The sequence below is a fragment of the Prionailurus bengalensis genome, chromosome B1 (genome assembly GCF_016509475.1).
Source record: "Prionailurus bengalensis isolate Pbe53 chromosome B1, Fcat_Pben_1.1_paternal_pri, whole genome shotgun sequence".
In the NCBI taxonomy this organism is placed as follows: domain Eukaryota; kingdom Metazoa; phylum Chordata; class Mammalia; order Carnivora; family Felidae; genus Prionailurus; species Prionailurus bengalensis.
In genome coordinates, this window is record NC_057344.1 from 59,479,109 (window position 1) to 59,496,496 (window position 17,388).

A 17,388-nucleotide genomic window follows, 5' to 3' on the forward strand; every position below is an offset into this window, starting at 1 on the left:
GTTAGCTTGCCAAAGGACTTGAATTTCATGTTTTACCCCCTTATGATTTAAACTGTAAGTACATATGAGAAGAACTGATGCAGTGACATGACAGATAATCAAGGATGTTGGGGCTCCTGGGTGGCCCAGTTGGTTAAGCGTTCAACTTCAGCTTAGGTCATGATCTCATGGTTTGTGAGATTGAGCCCCACTTCAGGCTCTCTGCTCTCAGGGCAGAGCCCACTTCAGATCTTCTGTCTCCCCGTCTGTCTGACCCTCCCCCGTTCACGCATGTGTTCTTGCTCTCTCTCGCTCTTCTTGCTCTCTCTCAAATATAAATCAACATTTAAAAAATAAAAAAGAGTGTCTACCAACTTTTTTGTGAAGTTTTCCCAAAATATACAGAAGTGGGAGATTAATTTATGTGGAAGTATATTAGTTAGCATGTAATGGTTTCGTTCTTTGTCATCTCGCTTGTTTTTTACCGGACCCAAAAGTTGCCCCTTCAGTGTTCACTTGTGCTCTGAGGAAACACCTAGCCATTATTGGACAACAGAGTATTCAGGTAGACAAATGGACCCTTTTAATTGTTCTGATTTAAATTTCATCAGTGAACTGAAATTGAATCTTCATTTGTTACCGGCAAGTTTTAAAATTAGATATTCTGAATATTCTTGGAGAAAACTTTTTTTACCTTGTTGGTGTTGAATTAGAATTGTTTATTTTTTTTTTTAATTTTTTTAATGTTTATTTATTTTTGAGAGAGGTAGAGAGAGACCGAGTGCAAGCGAGGGAGGGGCAGAGAGAGAGGGAGGCACAGAATCCGAAGCAGACTCCAGGCTCCGAGCTGTCAGCACAGAGCCCTACACGGGGCTCGAACTCGCGAACCATGAGATCATGACCTGAGCCAAAGTCAGATGCTCAACCAACTGAGCCACCCGGCTGCCCCTAGAATTGTTTATTCTTGATTTAACATCTATTAATGACAGATCCAATGAAATGCCACTATTGAGAGAAAAGATATCCACATGGAAAAAATATAAAGAGTCTTGCAAATGCAAACTCTAAAGTGATGACATTAAATTTTAGATAAAGCTGGTTGAAAAGAAATCTCAGTGAATCCTTGAGAACTGTGTAACTGTCTTGTGTCGATTTCTTGGTTTGCAGTTTAACTCGGCAGCTAAGCAGCTGATAGAATGGGATAAGCCTCCTGGGCCAGGAGTTGATGCTGGAGAATGTACTTTGGCAGCAGCCCAGAGCAGCAATGCCCCAAAGCACTCTGACACCAAGAAGAACACCAAAAAGCGGCACTCCTTTACTTCCCTCACCATGGCCAGCAAATCCTCCCAGGCATCCCAGAACCGCCACTCCATGGAGATCAGCCCTCCTGTCCTCATCAGCTCCAGTAACCCTACGGCTGCCGCGCGGATCAGTGAACTCTCTGGCCTTTCCTGCAGTGCCCCTTCTCAGGTAAATCATCCAAAAGGCGTGAACAGAGCTCAGGTACAAAATGATCTATTCACAAACATGTTTGTTCACTAGCTAAACAAGACTGCTTATTTTTGCCTTCAGAAGATAGTAGCTTTCCTGAAATGTAATAAAGCTTTTCTCCATTCTGTAGGTAGAAAAATGGAGAAGAGAAAACTAACTTGAGTGTATTAACCTGAACTTACTCAGTCATTTTCAAAGGAAGGATCAGAAATTACAAAATGATTTACATACTTAGTTTCAAGCAACTGCTCAGTTTTACAGAACTTCCTCACAAGGCTGCTCTGGGAGATTTTGCCAACTAAAACTTTATCTTCATCCAAACTAAAGATGCTGTGGTTGAAACCCATAGTTGACAGTTGCCTGCATCCATCTAATTTACCCCGACATTCAGGCTTCCCAGTAAGAGCTATAGAGAAAAAAGAAAGGACGTGAAAAAGCATTTAATTTAAGTTAGAAATTGGCCTAGCTTTTTTAAAAAGCTTATTAGTTCATCAAGGCTTTGGACTATCATAAGAAATTGCTGCACATTATTCTTGTGTTAATAAAAATACATAAGATGATTGGAAACATTTATTCATTCAGCAGGCATTTATTGAGTGCCTTATTTTTAGAACCTTCTAGGCACCATATATGCTTCTTTGTTAGGCCTTAATTCTGGACTGCAAAATGAGCCTAACTGTTACCTGCCTAATTCACAGGGCTGCTGTAATTATCCAGTTAGATGACCACTATATTTTCCTCAACTCAAAGGTCAGAGAGCCCGGTCCAAAGTAGCCTGTCACAAGTAGGAGAAATTTCTTTCAAATCTCATATTTAGTTGTTAAAATTCATGCAGATGTTACGTTCTACTTTATAATATAGCTGTAGTGTTTTTCAAAAAATACAAAACTAAATTATTTTCCTTTAAACAAAGAAACACGTACACACAGGGTCCTGGTCCTCAGAAAGTTTACAGTTTGATAAGTGCCTGTTGTGAGCCACAGAATAAAAATTTACAACATGGTTTCTGGTATTCCTTGCCAATTTTATTAAAAATTATGTTCTCTCGGCCTCATTTATTTGACCTCACTCCTTTAGATTCATCCTGCATGTTGCGAGTTAAATGCATTCACTTTCTGAATGGGATTGTGGTTCACTGGTAGTTTTTAGGTGGTGGGGCCATGAAACTTTTGATCTTTTGAGGGAACTAGTACACACACACACACAGACAAAGCCTACTAGAACATGAGTATGATGAGGACAGACATCTTTGTTGTGGTCACCGATGTATTCCAAATGTCAGACATACAGTAAACACTCAATAAATATCTATTGAATGAGGCGTCCCTTGAAAATGGGTAGAGAGGAGAGCTATGTTACTTTACATGTAACTAATTATATCCATGTGAAAAATAGACATGGATTATAGATTGGAGTAAGAAGTACCAAGTGAGATTACTCTGGAAAGGTTCAAAAGATTTTTGAATAAGGTTCTGACAGAGGGGTCTAGTAAAGCTGGCCATTCACTAACAGAAAATTGGATCATTTGCGTTTTTTATTTTGTGACCTAGCAACATTTGTACAATGATGTTTTGTTTAAAAAAAAAAAAAAGTTAAGTTTCTGGTAAGAATAGTGGCAACTCAGAATAGGAATAGCTTTAAAAAAATAGACAGTAATCTTTTGGCACTAGACAAAATTAAAAGAGAAAGGGAGGATAAAGCTCGAGTTTATATCTTTTGTAGAGAACTCGGCAGTCAGGTGTGAGCATGTCTGACGGTGCCACACCAGAGCTGGGAATGAAGACTATAAAAGTAGAGCTATTTTTGTTTTGGTTGGAGTAGCTTAGGAAACAAGGCTCTTTCTGTGTTCCATTAAAACAGTTTCCCCTTCAACCATTCCACCCCTCCTCCCATATTCTAATTCGTTCTGTTTTCGGTGGTAATATGTTGCCTCAGGGAGAAGTGATTTCAAGAAGACGATGGGAGATGTTTCAAGTGCTGCCTGGCTTCTCCGGCTCAGGTTTACAGAAAACACTACTTGTCTAGCATAGTGTGTGCATTGGAGGGAACTACAGTCTATAATAAAGCAATGGGTGTGTGTAGCATAGCAGGAGTGTGTGACAGGCAGACACTCTCCTGACTGTGGAGATCAGCGGATATGGGAAGATGGCTCATGTGAGACTCTTTGAAATAAGACTGTCCTTTTCCTCTGCCTTGCAAAGGACCGATCAGGAGATGTGACTCCTCCTGCTATGGCCCATTTCTTTTTCTTTTTCTTTTTCTTTCTCTTTTTCTTTTTCTTTTTCTTTTAGTTTTTTTTTCTTTTCCTTTTTCTTTTCCTTTTTTACAGAGCTGAGGAAAAGGATGTTTTAACATCTTCGTCCACTTTTTGTCTTGCTTTTCCTTAATTAGGTTTGGTTGCACTTAGAAAATCTAAAGGAAGGAGCCAAGAAGTGAGCGTTCATTTTTCTCTCACCTGAATAGAATACACATATAGGCAGTCAGTGCTGGTGTGATGTGCTTTTCAGCTTACCTTTCCACCATATGGGTAGAACCTTATCCTCCTGTTTCTATACGGAATTTAGAGATCTCACCAGGACATCCCAAGTTCCAGGCAACAGGATGGGGAAATAGAAGAAAGGAGTAAAGGGCTGGCTTGCTATTATATATGGTGACTATCGAGTGAAGGCTGAACTTTCAAATACATAAACTAAAAGATTATTTATAGACTGTGCTGTCTAGGTGGGTCACCAGAACAGATGTGCACAGATATCTGTGATTGACATCTGTAAAAGCACATGATGCTACAAGCACTAAGACATTTTATCTTTCTCTGGCCACACTCAAGATATTTTTTGGCCTCTGCCAGCTGGAGGAATGATTCATGATATTAAGTGTTTTTGTGGCATATTTGTATTGTCAGTGGCTTCAGGGGAAGCCAGAGATGCACCCACTCATTTGCATTTGCTTACCCCACCTCTTTCCCCCCCTTCACAGAGCCCCTTCTTGTAGAGGAGCCCAACTAATTTGCAGTTCTATGAGGAAAAGAACAGCAGAAAGTCAGTCTGTCCCTATTCAGGACATTTATTCTGGGCATGCTCACCTTCAGGCAATTTACTTCTGTTGCTTCTGCTTTTAATCATTCTTTGGTGACTTTTACCTCTTCCTTTACTCAAATACTAGGAGTGGCCCTGTGTTCGCTGGTGCTTGCAGGAGTCTCAATGTTTAGTGCTTCACTTCTATGACTATGACGGTGAACACATTAGGGGGGCTCTGGTCCAGCTCATATAGGGGGGTGAAGTGTCTTGTCTAAGACCATGAGCTCATTAGCAGTTAATTATCTTGACTCCCAGTCTGCAGCTCTTAGAGAAACATTGGTCAGTCATGAGATCTTTCTTAGATATTTGTAGGGTCAGGCCCAGGAAGCTGTATTTTGATTCCATGATAATGGCATGCATTTTGAAGTGAGCTTCATTGTATCTTCTCAGAAAGACTCTTATGTAGTGCCAACTTACAAATGTCCTTGGGTTATGTATATAAACAGATTTATTGGTTAAAACAGCTAAAGACCATTGGATTTTATCCTAGAATGAAAATCAGTATGCTTCCCATTAGAAATTGATTGATAATAGACTTTGGTTCACAGGAGAGACAAAAGAAGGGTTTGGGGAGAAACTCTTGTTAGGGCATCCCTTAGATCTGCTAAGTTTAAGCCTCCAGTTCGATCAATGTGTGAGCTAACAGGCACAGATGTGATTTTAAAAGGATGTGGATTCCATATATAACACAGATTTATTGGTGAAAATAAATTGTATGCTGTGATGCTGTTTATCCCTGGCCGTGACAGGGCCTAACCTAAGCAGGAAACTCAAAATTTCCTTCAGGCCCTCTGGAAACTAATCTCTGAGCTTTTCTTTGTCCTGATAATCTTTTTCTCAACATCTGGGAATTGAGGGAAGTATGTTTGGGATTAAGTTTTTATTACAAAAGGCCTAGCGTTTTGGGTGTATCGTTTCCTTGGGGGAAACAAGGTACCAGCCAACCACATTCCTTTAACAGTGGAGGAAAACCATCCCATTTGTTCAGGCCCACACGCCTACTCCTGCCTGCATTCTGCAGTTGGACCTGATACGCAGCTTGAGTGAAATTGATCGAGTAACTGAACACAGGCAATGAAATGACCTGAATAACTCAATTTCTTTCTAGTAAATTAATCTTGGATAGTATCATGGATAAGACACCTTTGAAAACAGCTAATTTGGCTTGACATTGTTCCTTTAAAGGTTTTATAAATAATTACCTGCTCTAGGCATGTCTAGGCAGCTGCATTTTAATTATGCATCCCCACTGAAAAGTAGAAGTCATGAAAAATGATCCTGAGAATAACAAAATACCTTAAGCACTTCACATAGATTTACATATTGATAGACAGGTGAGTGTTCAGCCATGACCTACCTTAATAGGATCTTCAGGGAAATTGCTAGTGGGCTAAGCAAGCAGCCGACTAACCATCTGAAAGGTCAGTTTGGTTCACAGTAGCCTCCCAAGTTATGAGAGCCAGCAGCAGTTGAATTCTGTATGTAAATCAGCAGTGGCCAATATTATCACATTACCTCCCAGTTCCGAATACAAATTAGGTAATCAGTAAATGTGGATTGAATAAGCTGCAAGAGATTCTGCCTTCCCCCAAATACTAGAAACTACAGATTTTTTTTAAATTATGATTTGCCTCCCCAAGGTTCAGCCAGTAATCTGTTGTATTAAATGTAGTTGTCTTTTAATTAACTTTTCTTTTTCTTGGCAGGTTCATATAAGTACCACCGGGTTAATTGTGACCCCACCCCCCAGCAGCCCAGTGACAACTGGCCCCTCGTTCACTTTCCCATCAGATGTTCCCTACCCAGCTGCCCTTGGAGTGAGTACAGCTTCTCCATCTCTGTCTCTCTCTCAGGTATTTAGTGACGTTAATCTGGCACATCCCACCTCCTAACACCTGCAGTTTACATTGACACTTGCTAGGTGGAGGTGGATCTCTTTCATCTATTATCTCTGCTGATCTTACAGAAAAAATTAGAAAGCCTCTTGCCTACAGCCTGCAAAATGTTTAACAGTGATCAGTGGCCTGAAGGCATTAGAAGAGATCTATAAAATGCTTTCCATTTTCATTAAAGTCCAGCCTGATTTCCTGAAGGCTTAACCTAAAATTTCTTTTTCATTTCTTTTGAGTTTCTAGAAGACTTCACTTATTTCCTACAAAGACAGGTTTATAGAAATACTGAGGAAACCAGGATCCCGAAGGCTAAATGGTTTACCTTGAGTCACATGGTGTGTCGATTCCAAATCGCTCCATTTATGATTCACCTTTTAGTAGGTTGTCTTCCACTGCAGTAGCTGCCGCTCTGGCTGCCTGAACGTAACTGCTGTCTTGGAAGGCTCGCTCAGATTGTGTTGATTTTCCTTCTGAACACCTAGCATCCTACAGAGTCCAAACACTACTTGCTTTAAAACATCCTCACAAGAGAAATTAATAGGAGAAATGAGGGCAGCCAAGGGAGATGGACACAAAGAAGAACACTATGGAGAGAAAGTTAAAAGGGAAGAAACAAGCAAATTCAGCCTTAGAAAGCAGAAATACAATAGTATAAATCCCTGTTTCCTGAACTTGCAGGCAATTGAACTACAAGGAACCAGCAATTGTGAGTCATCTCTCACCCAGTCCTGTGCCTTGGCTTATGCTTTCACACTCTTTCTTCCAGGGCTGAGTTGAATGAGAATAGAAAAGATCACTAAATCAGATCTCCCCAGTGGGCCCCACTCCCGTAAATTGCTTTACAGAGTCTCACTGGTTGTGATGCTCTTGGAGAAACAGTGTGGCCCGATGGTGGGGACACAGACCTAGGTTGGAAGCCCAGCTCAGTCACTTCTTTGTTTACATGACCATGAAAAGTTACTCAGCGTCTTTAAGCTTCAGTGTCCCTACCTGTAAAATGAAACAACTATTTTCTGCTTTAGAGAGTTAGCACCATGCCAAGACTATAGTAGGGGATGACTGTTATTGATCTCATTATTGGTCTCTATTGAGGACCCTTGCAAGGCAGGCCTGTGGCATGTGCCACTGGTTTGTTCTCAGAATGCCTTGGAGGGCCTGGTTTGTTGGGTTATGGTTTCTCTGCTCTCTGTACCAGGAATAGTGAGACTTCTAGGCAGCTGGTTTGTTTTTAGGTTGTGGATTTTATATATGCTGTAAAGATTATGTTTCCTTCTGCTAGAATGCTTGGAGCCAAATCTGTACCCCCCTCCAACAAAGACCTCACAACATATTAGTACATTAGTCAAGATGTTTGCTCCGTCTAGTTTTATTGTCCTCATTTTCCTTTTGCCTCATTTTGCTTTGAAACAAGGTGGATATAAATAAATGTGAAGTTATTACCTAGCTTGACTTAGACGTTAGAAAACTTTTTATAGAGTTAACCATGTTCTTGTATTTAAATGGAAGTTAATAATGTTCTGGTTAGAGGTTAAAGTTGTATTTTTTTTTTTAAATGTTCCCAGAACGATTACAGCTTCTTTGATAGCACCACTGCTTGGTGCAGGAAAGGTTGTGTTGATTCTTCTGGGGAGAAGATGAAATTCATTTAACTTTTATTGATATGTGGTTTCCATGAGATTCTGTTAGCCCTGGGTGTTTTGACCAGAGCCAAGTTCCATAATTATCCTGCCCTCTTCATCTCCAGAGAAGACTCTCTCCTTTCCCTCCTTCTCTTCTCTCCCCAATACATACACAACCACTTGGTATTTCCCTTTCCAGATGACTACTTCACATGGAAAAATTCTAACATAATTTCTTAAGGGAAAAAGACTGCCTTTTCTGATCTTAGAAAAATTAATTAGTGGAAAAGACATAGAGCTGGCTGAATTTCATCCCTTATGGGCTGAAAATTTTACAGTGTAGTAAGTAAATGGCCAGTTGCTCTAAGCTGGAGGCAACTCTAGGGCAAATCAATGGGACGGGTCACAGGAGAACATGAATATACAAAAATTAATTTACATTCAACCATTTCATCCTAGGATTATATAAGAAAGCCTGCATGTTAAGCAAGCGAAAGGTTTATTAAACAGTATGTCTACTGTGCCAATTCCATTTAATGAAAAACTAATTATAAACAGATCTGTCTGTCATCCCAGGAGATGTCTAGATCTCAAAGTCCCTGGTAGGTTGGCAGAAATGTTTTGGATTTAATATGTTAGGTTTAAATGAGAAAAAAATCTCAGTAGCATGTACCCTCTGTATCTTACATTAATCATGGCAAGTATCTTATTTAAAATTTGAAATATTTTCTAAGACATAGAGCACCATCACAGCAATATTGTATGCAGCTTGGTAGAGAGAAAACTATGCTTTTCATGGTGTGGATTTATTAGGTAATAAATGCCAACACTAGAATAGGAAATGAAAATTATTTCTAGTATTTTTATTATGAATTGAGGCTTTCTAATCTTTCATGCAGAATGAACTTAGGATCATACTGTCCTATACATTTCACATGTAACAGTTAAAATGTTAGATATCTAATATTAGGAGCAAAACTGGCATTACATCTATCTAATTCAGACATCAGGATGTTAATAGTAGTGAGGGCTTTTTCCACAACTAATTTTGGGAAGGGAGGAGGGTGAGGATCTATGTTAGTCTTGTATTTTCTGCACAAGGGCAGAAAAACTTTCAAATAAGTGATTAATAATCCCTGATCCTCTGTACCAGCTGAGAGGTGTTTAGCTGCAAGATGTCATGAATTAGGCAGGTCAATAAAGGCCAATACAGCCTGTGGCCAACTTATAAACAGATTGCATTCCAAAAATATGTAACCCTGACTAAAAAAATTGTACACATAACACACATAGTGTGTGTCTGTGTGTATATTTAAAGAAGCAAATTAAATGATGTCTGGTTCTCAGGATAGCCAATATGTAATTAGTCCATTGGAGCCCATGATGGAAGGCTCAGCAGGACTTACTGATCCACGGGATCAGGGACGGGCTCTGCAAAGAGGGGAATGAAACTACCATGTCAATAGTTTGAGAGGGACAAGTTGAGGCTTTGGAATTGGTATGAGTTCTGAAAATCAGGATTAGGGATAGAATATGGTCAGAATGTTCATAGCAACAACAGAAAAGGACTCTAGTATCTCAGGAAACAAGACCTCTTGATTCATATCATATTGTCCTAAGGGAAGTTGAAGCACAGAATGTTTTCTTATTTGTGAAATACTCATTGAGGGTCTGTTAACTTCTGTCTGCAGAGCTGGGTGACAGTAATACAAAGATGAGTAAGACAGTTTCTGACTTCATGGTCTCATGAATCATAACAACAGCTTCTATTTATTGAGCTTCTGCAGTGCTCCAGGGCACTGGGAAAGGCAGCTTTACCTAAACTATTTCTAATTACAACTCCATCTCACAGATTGGTATATTGAGGCATAGAGAGCTTATGTAATTGATGCAAAGTCAGCTAACTAACATAAGTATCTCTTCTTACAAATCAAATGTAGAACAATAAATCTATAATTTATGAGGGAAATTCCATTCCTGGAGAGATTTTTAAAAATTACCAAATTCTTAATTACATCTTTCCCTTTAGACATAATCATCTAAGCATCGATTTCTAGTATTTTTTTAATATATTTTTAAATTTTATTCCTTTCTCTTCATAGCTGTACCCACAACTGACTGGCTTAATTCCAATGAGCATCCAGTTGAGACTTAAGACTTAGGGACCTTCCATCTCTATCTTAATTTTATTGAATTCTGATACCACTAAGTTTTTTTGTTTTGTTTTGTTTTTGTTTTTGTTTTTTGATCGCTGGTGTCAGTACTTCCACTTTTCTACTTCCTGCTTATTGTCATAAAATAAAACCAGCTAATCACATAATTGCACAAACACTGCTGTATGCAGGTGGTAATGCTGCTGAAATTGCTAACACTCCCGACTTGAGGAAGCATGATCATGCAGCAGCTTGAACTGTTCCTCCACCAGCCTGTCTACATGCGTCTGAGTTCAGTGCTCAGGCTGTTTAGAGATGTTGATGTGTAGGGTTGAAGGTGGGTTGTTTGGAAATCAGGTGTGAGGAAAAAAAGGATGCTGGGATTGGGGGGGTATTACAGTGGGATTTTCCCAGGGGACCCAGAGATGCCCAGAGTCTATCCTGCCCATCACTTTTCTACTCTGGGAGGTAGAAATGTATATGAGGGAAATGCACACTTAAAGAACAGTTGGAAAGAAAATGAATCCTTTATTGTCAGTTGTACTTGTTGCCCAAACTCCAATGCAAAGCACTTTACTGGTAAGGTGGCCTGCAGCCCTTGGCCCAAGCTTAAGACCTAATGGATCTTGTCACCTGTCTTTAGCCAGACCCAGACCTAACCACTCTTTGGTTGTATGAAAGGACACAAAGAGGAAAGAGCACCAGAGAGGAAGGGTATCACACCCATGCACTTGAACTTTTCACTCACAATGCTCACTAGAATTAGGCTCATCTGGCCTAGAATCCAGTCCACTTGGAGAGGACACTTCTTTTCTGGTGCTCACTCTAACGTAGGAGGGAAATTGAGGACTGCCCTAAGACACTGGGCCGGGATTGGAATCTGTGTTTATCGCCCCCAAAGCCCATGCTTCTTCTACTGCTTTCAAGGTCAGTGGGTCAGGGAAACAGAGAACCTGGACATGGCAAAGTATGATCATTTCACATCAGCAGAACTGTTGTCCTGTCTTTACTGTTATTCAGAAATAGTAATTCTTGCCTCAGACCGTTACCGCATACTACAAACAGAAGATCTGAATCTAAAGAAACATAAGGAGGATGCTCATTTTTAATGGATATCAGAATAACATCTAGTTTTCTACACCAGTATTTCTGCAGCCCAGCCTATAGCTATAGACAGCTTTACTTTGATAACATAGACCTGCTTCATTTCCATAAAATAAAACTACAAGTGATGAGGACTTTTCAAAGTTCCTATTAATTTAGCACGCAATGTCTAGTGAAAATGACATTTAAGTGTGGTATTTGGTTCTGAACAGTATTAAGTTAACAAAATATTATTAGAAAAATGTGACCTATCCTTCTTGCAGGTCCATAGATGTTTTTTGCTGCTGGTGGAGAGTGCGCCTTGGCCTCTGGGGCCTGGGCTGGCCTGGACTGTGAAATAATAAGCAGGTCTCCAGGTCAGCTCTGGGTGAATGGAAGGCTGTGGTTTGCTCTGTAGAAATTTCGGGTCTTGCAGGATTGCAAACTGCCTGAAGCACAACACACAGTGGATTACCTTTTGAACTTCCACATCACCAGATTATTTCAGTTTAAGTTGTTTATAAAGCAACCCACAGAACTTCCTAGTCTGTCACAGCCTTGGACTCACCAGAGCCCTATCATTTTACCAACCCCACAGGGTGGAACAACATCTAAGAGTCTGATTTTAATCAGACTTTCTCTCTTTGGTCTTTGTGTGCATATATCCCAAGTACACATGCACACACAAATGCCTATTTCCCCAAAGATATGTAGCCCAACACTGTGGGAAAATCTTCCCAATTTTATTAAGACAGTCTGTGTTCCAACAACAGAAAAAGAGAGAGAACTACACTTTCTCTCAAGCACAGCCTTTGGGGTCTTTCAGAATATCCTCTTGTAAGCTGTACCTCAAATGACTTCTGACTTACTCTCCGTGAAAGGAATGTACATGAAACATTAGTTTACTGTATTTTGTAACTACAAGAGGTGACCTTATTTTACATTTTGTTAACAAAATGTGACATGTTTTTGCCAGGTCCGTAGATGTTGTTTTGCCTTTTTCTTCTTAGGGTTAATTTAGTTCAGCCTTTGTTTGTTTGTTTGTTTGTTTATTAACATTTATTCATTTTTGAGACAGAGAGAGAGACAGAGCATGAATGGGGGAAGGTCAGAGAGAGAGGGAGACACAGAATCTGAAACAGGCTCCAGGCTCTGAGCTGTCAGCACAGAGCCCGATGCGGGGCTCGAGCTCACGGACCGCGAGATCATGACCTGAGCTGAAGTTGGACGCCCAACCGACTGAGCCACCCAGGCGCCCCAGTACAGCCTCTGTTTTAATAATGTTAAGCCATAACAGACAATTTTAATTTCCTTTCCTCTTGAAAATAGAATTCTACTTAGAGTGTGAAATGGAGCTTTTTGGTTCTGTGCCTTGGGTAGTATTTTAAGTAATTTCTAGGAGCAGTTTGTGTTGGGCCCCGTGTTGAGCACATGCACTGGTCTCCCCATTTCCATAGCCACACTGTTTAGAAATCGGGCTTAGGAAGATTTAAGTGGAAATCGGTTGAGTGGTAATTTTACAGTCTGCATATATTATCCTGAGTACAGTCTAGACTTGTTATCCTGCCCGACAAGCCACTGATGTGTTGTGATTACCAGTGAACTGCCCAGGTCACATGTACTGAGTGTTTTACCAGGATTATCTTTGTTTCTCTCTACTTTGTCACTGGGAGGAGACCTAGTGGAATGAATGCTTGACCTTCTACTGGTTAAAGGTTTTGAAGAATCTAAGGCCCAGTACAGACAGTTCCAGAGTTGTAACAAATCTTACGGCTGCCTGCCATGTTTTGCATGGACGATGTGAGCAACATTCATGCAGTTCTAACTTTTTGAACTGCCCTCTGCCTTGTCCAGGTTAGCACTCTGTAAGCAGCGCTGCGCCTCATTTATTTCTGCACTGAATGTTCTACAACACCTTCAGCTTCGGTATGGGAAAAATCCTTCCTGAAAGTCACTTCAGCAAAAAATTAAATTACAATGTGTGAAACAGTTGCAACATATGTCAGGAATTCTGAAATTTTTTCTGCGTAGTTTATTGTGTTTCCAGAACTGTGTACATTAATCGGCTAATCTGCAGATGAAGGAAGCAAATGTTGATGAGATGTGAATTTTTATTTAAAAAAATAGAAACAAAGTGACTGTTGTGAACGATGTTTAGAAATCATTGGATTTTTTGTGTTTATACACTGATATGTAGAAGCCATTTATGCTTTCCTAGGTGCATTCTTTAGTCTCCTTATTTCTCTTTTAATTCAGTTTTTACATCTAGTGGTTCAAAGATTTGGGGAGGGCGAGGTGGGGGTTCAGGCAAGTCTTTGTGTGCCTGTTTTCCCAGGAGTTTCAGTATACAGACCCTAAAGAATCATCTGGGGTTTATAGATCAGAAAGTAACAATTGCTCCATTGATTTTCAAAAGGCATGGAATCCTGTAGGCAGAACCCCATTAGTCTGTGCCCATAAAGGAACCAGCAGCTTTTCACTGGTTTACTTGTTAAAGATTACCAGGCTTGATAGTACTAAATTTCAAAAGCTGGCAAAGTTAAGAAAAGAATAAGCGAAAGTAGCAACAATTTCCCAGTGATTGTGGCTTGCTATTGTTTGGGCTGTTTGGAAACCAGGCATCAAAGGAAATTTTCTTCTGAGGGAATGGTTTGAGATATAGTGCAGCTAAATTGTTTTGTGTTGTGTTTAAGTTTCAAGTTACAGAAACAATCACAGATTACGTCTTAGCAAGCAGTGTGACATTATAGCTGCCCTCTTCAAAGGTGTTTGGATTCTTATCCAAGTCTATACTTAAAAATGCCATTAATCTTAAAATTACATGCAGTTGTTCTTTTTTTTTTTTTCTTTCCCTCTTTCCAAGTGTCATTACGTACCTGTTTGCTGAAAAAGTTGCTGTGGCTCTAAGATCTTAAAGCAGAACAAGAGATGAGTTTTTTTGTTGTTTTTTTTTAAAGGAGGCTTTCATACAAAGTAGCCTGCTGGTTCTGCTCCCTGTGGATTCCATTAAAGTCTTTTCCTATGGATTCCTGATTCCTTTTTCCCTCCCACCTTCCATGAAAGATGTAAATAAATAATTCATTATTATTCTCTTTCTTTTTCTCCCTCTCTTCTCTTTCTTCTCTCTCTCTGTCTTCTCATACCAGACTATGAATCCTCCTCTTCCCCCACCCCCTCTACTGGCCTCCACACCTCCAGGCGCTGCTGCTGCTGCTGCTGCTGCTGCTGCTGCTGCAATGGGACCGAGACCCACAGTGGGACCCACTGACCAGATTGCACATTTACGGCCTCAGACTCGCCCCAGTGTGTAAGTGAGGGTGTCATTTATTACTGCTTTAAAGTTTATTTCAAACTAAGCCCAAACAGCAGAGGTAGAGAAACACCTTTCTGATATGAGCTGGTGACAGGCTTATGGCTCACCAAAGTGGTTTGTGTTCTGCAAACTTACACCCAGTCATGCATATAATTAGGAAACTGCTGAAACCAAATGGGCCCAATACATGAGCTCAGTAGGCAGCCATCCTGCTGAGTGGAGGCCTTTTACAGTCTAGGGAAACATAGTGTTTGCTTCTTCATAATATTATATGCACATAGTGCCGTCTTTTTGTACAATTCCTGTTTGAGCTTTTGGTCTCCATTTTCATTCCTTACATTAGGATACTAAGGAACAGGAAGGCATTTTCCACACAAATCAGATCTGGTGCAAATATGCATTGGAAAAGCTATAAGACCCAACCATAAGTATCCAGAAAAATCTAATTGTCTTGTTAACATTTACCAATGGCAGAATACAGCTAGATTTTTTTGGCTCCTACATCGCGTGATTTTATACATGGAACAGTTTAGAACCCTGGCAAAAACTATTGGTTAGCGTTACCTGCCTGGTTTCCATATGTTGGTGGCACAGTCACCTTGCACTGTGGGGTGGTTTTGCACTCTCTATGACCTGGACTTTTTTTTCCCTTTTGACTTTTTCAAATTCAGTATTTTTCCTGGCTGAGCATACAAAAGCAGGTGCAACCCAAGCCTCTAGGTTCAGCTTGTGTGTGGAAAGCAGCATGTTGTGCCTCCCAGCAGGATTTCGTGCCATATGTCCTCATGTGGGGCTACTTCCCACATCTTACTAGTGCTGTTTGAAGAGCTCAAGTTTCCCAATGGGTCCCTAAACCCCAGCAGCAGGTTAGGCACTTTGGGAAGTGGCATTAATTCTTTCACACCCTGAGAATACCATTTGGTGGGATAGTCACCTTCACACTGGGGGGACCAGGTGGGCAGTTCTTAATCAGGAAGGCCTCTGTCTTTCCAATGTAGGCAGCAAAACCTCTTTCAATGGACAATTACCAATGCTACTTACAGGCTAAGTGTTATATTTTCTGTTTATATCTGTACAAAATATTCAAGACTTTGTACCAAGGAAGAGTTTTTGAGCATGCCAGGGTTTGTCTGTTACTCAGCCTGAAATCAAATATTCTTTTCTATTCTAGGTATGTTGCTATATATCCATACACTCCCCGGAAAGAGGATGAGCTGGAGCTGAGAAAAGGGGAGATGTTTTTAGTATTTGAACGTTGCCAAGATGGCTGGTTCAAAGGGACATCGATGCATACCAGCAAGATAGGGGTTTTCCCTGGCAATTATGTGGCACCAGTCACAAGGTATGGTTCTGAGTAAATGGCTTACTAAGTTCTAGACAGAGAAGCTTTGTTTTTTTCCATGGTTTTCAGCCTATCCAAGTTTCCTTCTCACACTATAATTATTGCCTGTTACCTAGCCAACATTTTAAAAACTCCTATCCATATTTGCTGAAGTCTCTTCTAACTCAAATTCTTAGCTTACTTTTCACATGGGTATATGTGAAATTGTAGGTTTCTACCAATAAATGTACTGGGGTTTAAGTTATTTGTTTTAAGTTGTATGTGAGAAGATCCAACCAGTTTTGATGTTTTTCTGTTCAAAAGTAAAAAATATCATGTTTAGTATAAACAAAAGCTATATTATTAACACTTACATGTTTACATAAGGCTTACTATATGCCAGGCAGGCAGATTTCTAAATGGATAACACATATTAATTCTGAGTCCTTAAATAACTCATCGATATAGTCACTATTATTATCCCCACTTAATAGATGAGAAAATGGAGGCATGGAGAGGTTAAATAACTTGTCTATGATCACATAGTGAAGAAGTGCTTAAGCCTATGCGTCTGGCTCTGTATTTATTCCAATAGCTTGGGGATTACCTCAGAAGTCCAACAATAATTTCTATAATATAGTCAGAAATAAAATTCCTGAAATACGACATTGATCCTTCATCCTTCTCAATTAAGGGTGATTTTGCTCCTGAAGAGAATTTGGCAGTGTCTGAACACAGTTCTGATTGTTGCTGTGGAGGATGTGGGAGGAGGTTGCTATTGGCATGTAGTGCATAGAAGCCAAGGATGCTGCTAACTGTCCTGTATTACACAGCACAGCCTCCTGCTGAAAGGAATTATCTGACCCAGAATGTTCCTGAGGTTGAGAAGCCCTGTTATAGGATACTAGGAAGTAAGAGCTTTAATTATACAAAATTTTCTTTCTTTTTTCAAAATTTTCTTTATTTAAAGGTAGTCTACCTTCTGGTCACTAAGGAAAGTAGCCTTAGAAACTGAATGGAAGGACCTATAATGGCATTGAGGGAGCCCCAGTTTTAGCCACTGGGCTTTTAATAAATGCTCTAGGTTTAACTGTGTTAAATCATTCCTCAAACACCCTGATTTTAAATAAATGGCTTAATGAACTGACATGTTTGTCAGCTGTTGGCCTTGATTTATAGGTTGGCCAGCAGCCTAATCAAATGAAAATCACTATTGTTGCAGATGGTGACAGAATGTTAGCTTTAATTTGACTTGCAGATTTTTAATCAATATAAACCTTCTTTTCTGTATATGTTAAAATCTACATTCAGGATCCAGAAAATGGCAGAGAGACCTTCCCTGGCGAGGAAAAAAACAAACAATAAACCACCACCACCACCACAACTAAAGGAAATAAAACAAACCAAACCACAAAAAAAGACTAAATTAATGTAGGAAAGCAGTTTCATAACATTCAAAA

The 17,388-nt window shown here is 39.9% G+C and overlaps 1 protein-coding gene across 2 annotated transcripts in view; it reads left to right on the plus strand.

Annotated features, from left to right (window-relative positions):
• The window catches only part of SH3RF1 (SH3 domain containing ring finger 1), a 180,518-nt gene that overhangs the window by 139,440 nt on the left and 23,690 nt on the right, over positions 1-17,388 (plus strand). The window contains exons 4-7 of one of the 2 annotated variants that reach the window (XM_043565841.1): positions 1,147-1,449; positions 6,254-6,364; positions 14,441-14,601; positions 15,779-15,949. In XM_043565841.1, the coding sequence (XP_043421776.1) occupies positions 1,147-1,449; positions 6,254-6,364; positions 14,441-14,601; positions 15,779-15,949 (746 nt within the window). The remainder of the gene's footprint in view (positions 1-1,146; positions 1,450-6,253; positions 6,365-14,440; positions 14,602-15,778; positions 15,950-17,388) is intronic. The other variant, XM_043565848.1, reaches the window with a different exon arrangement.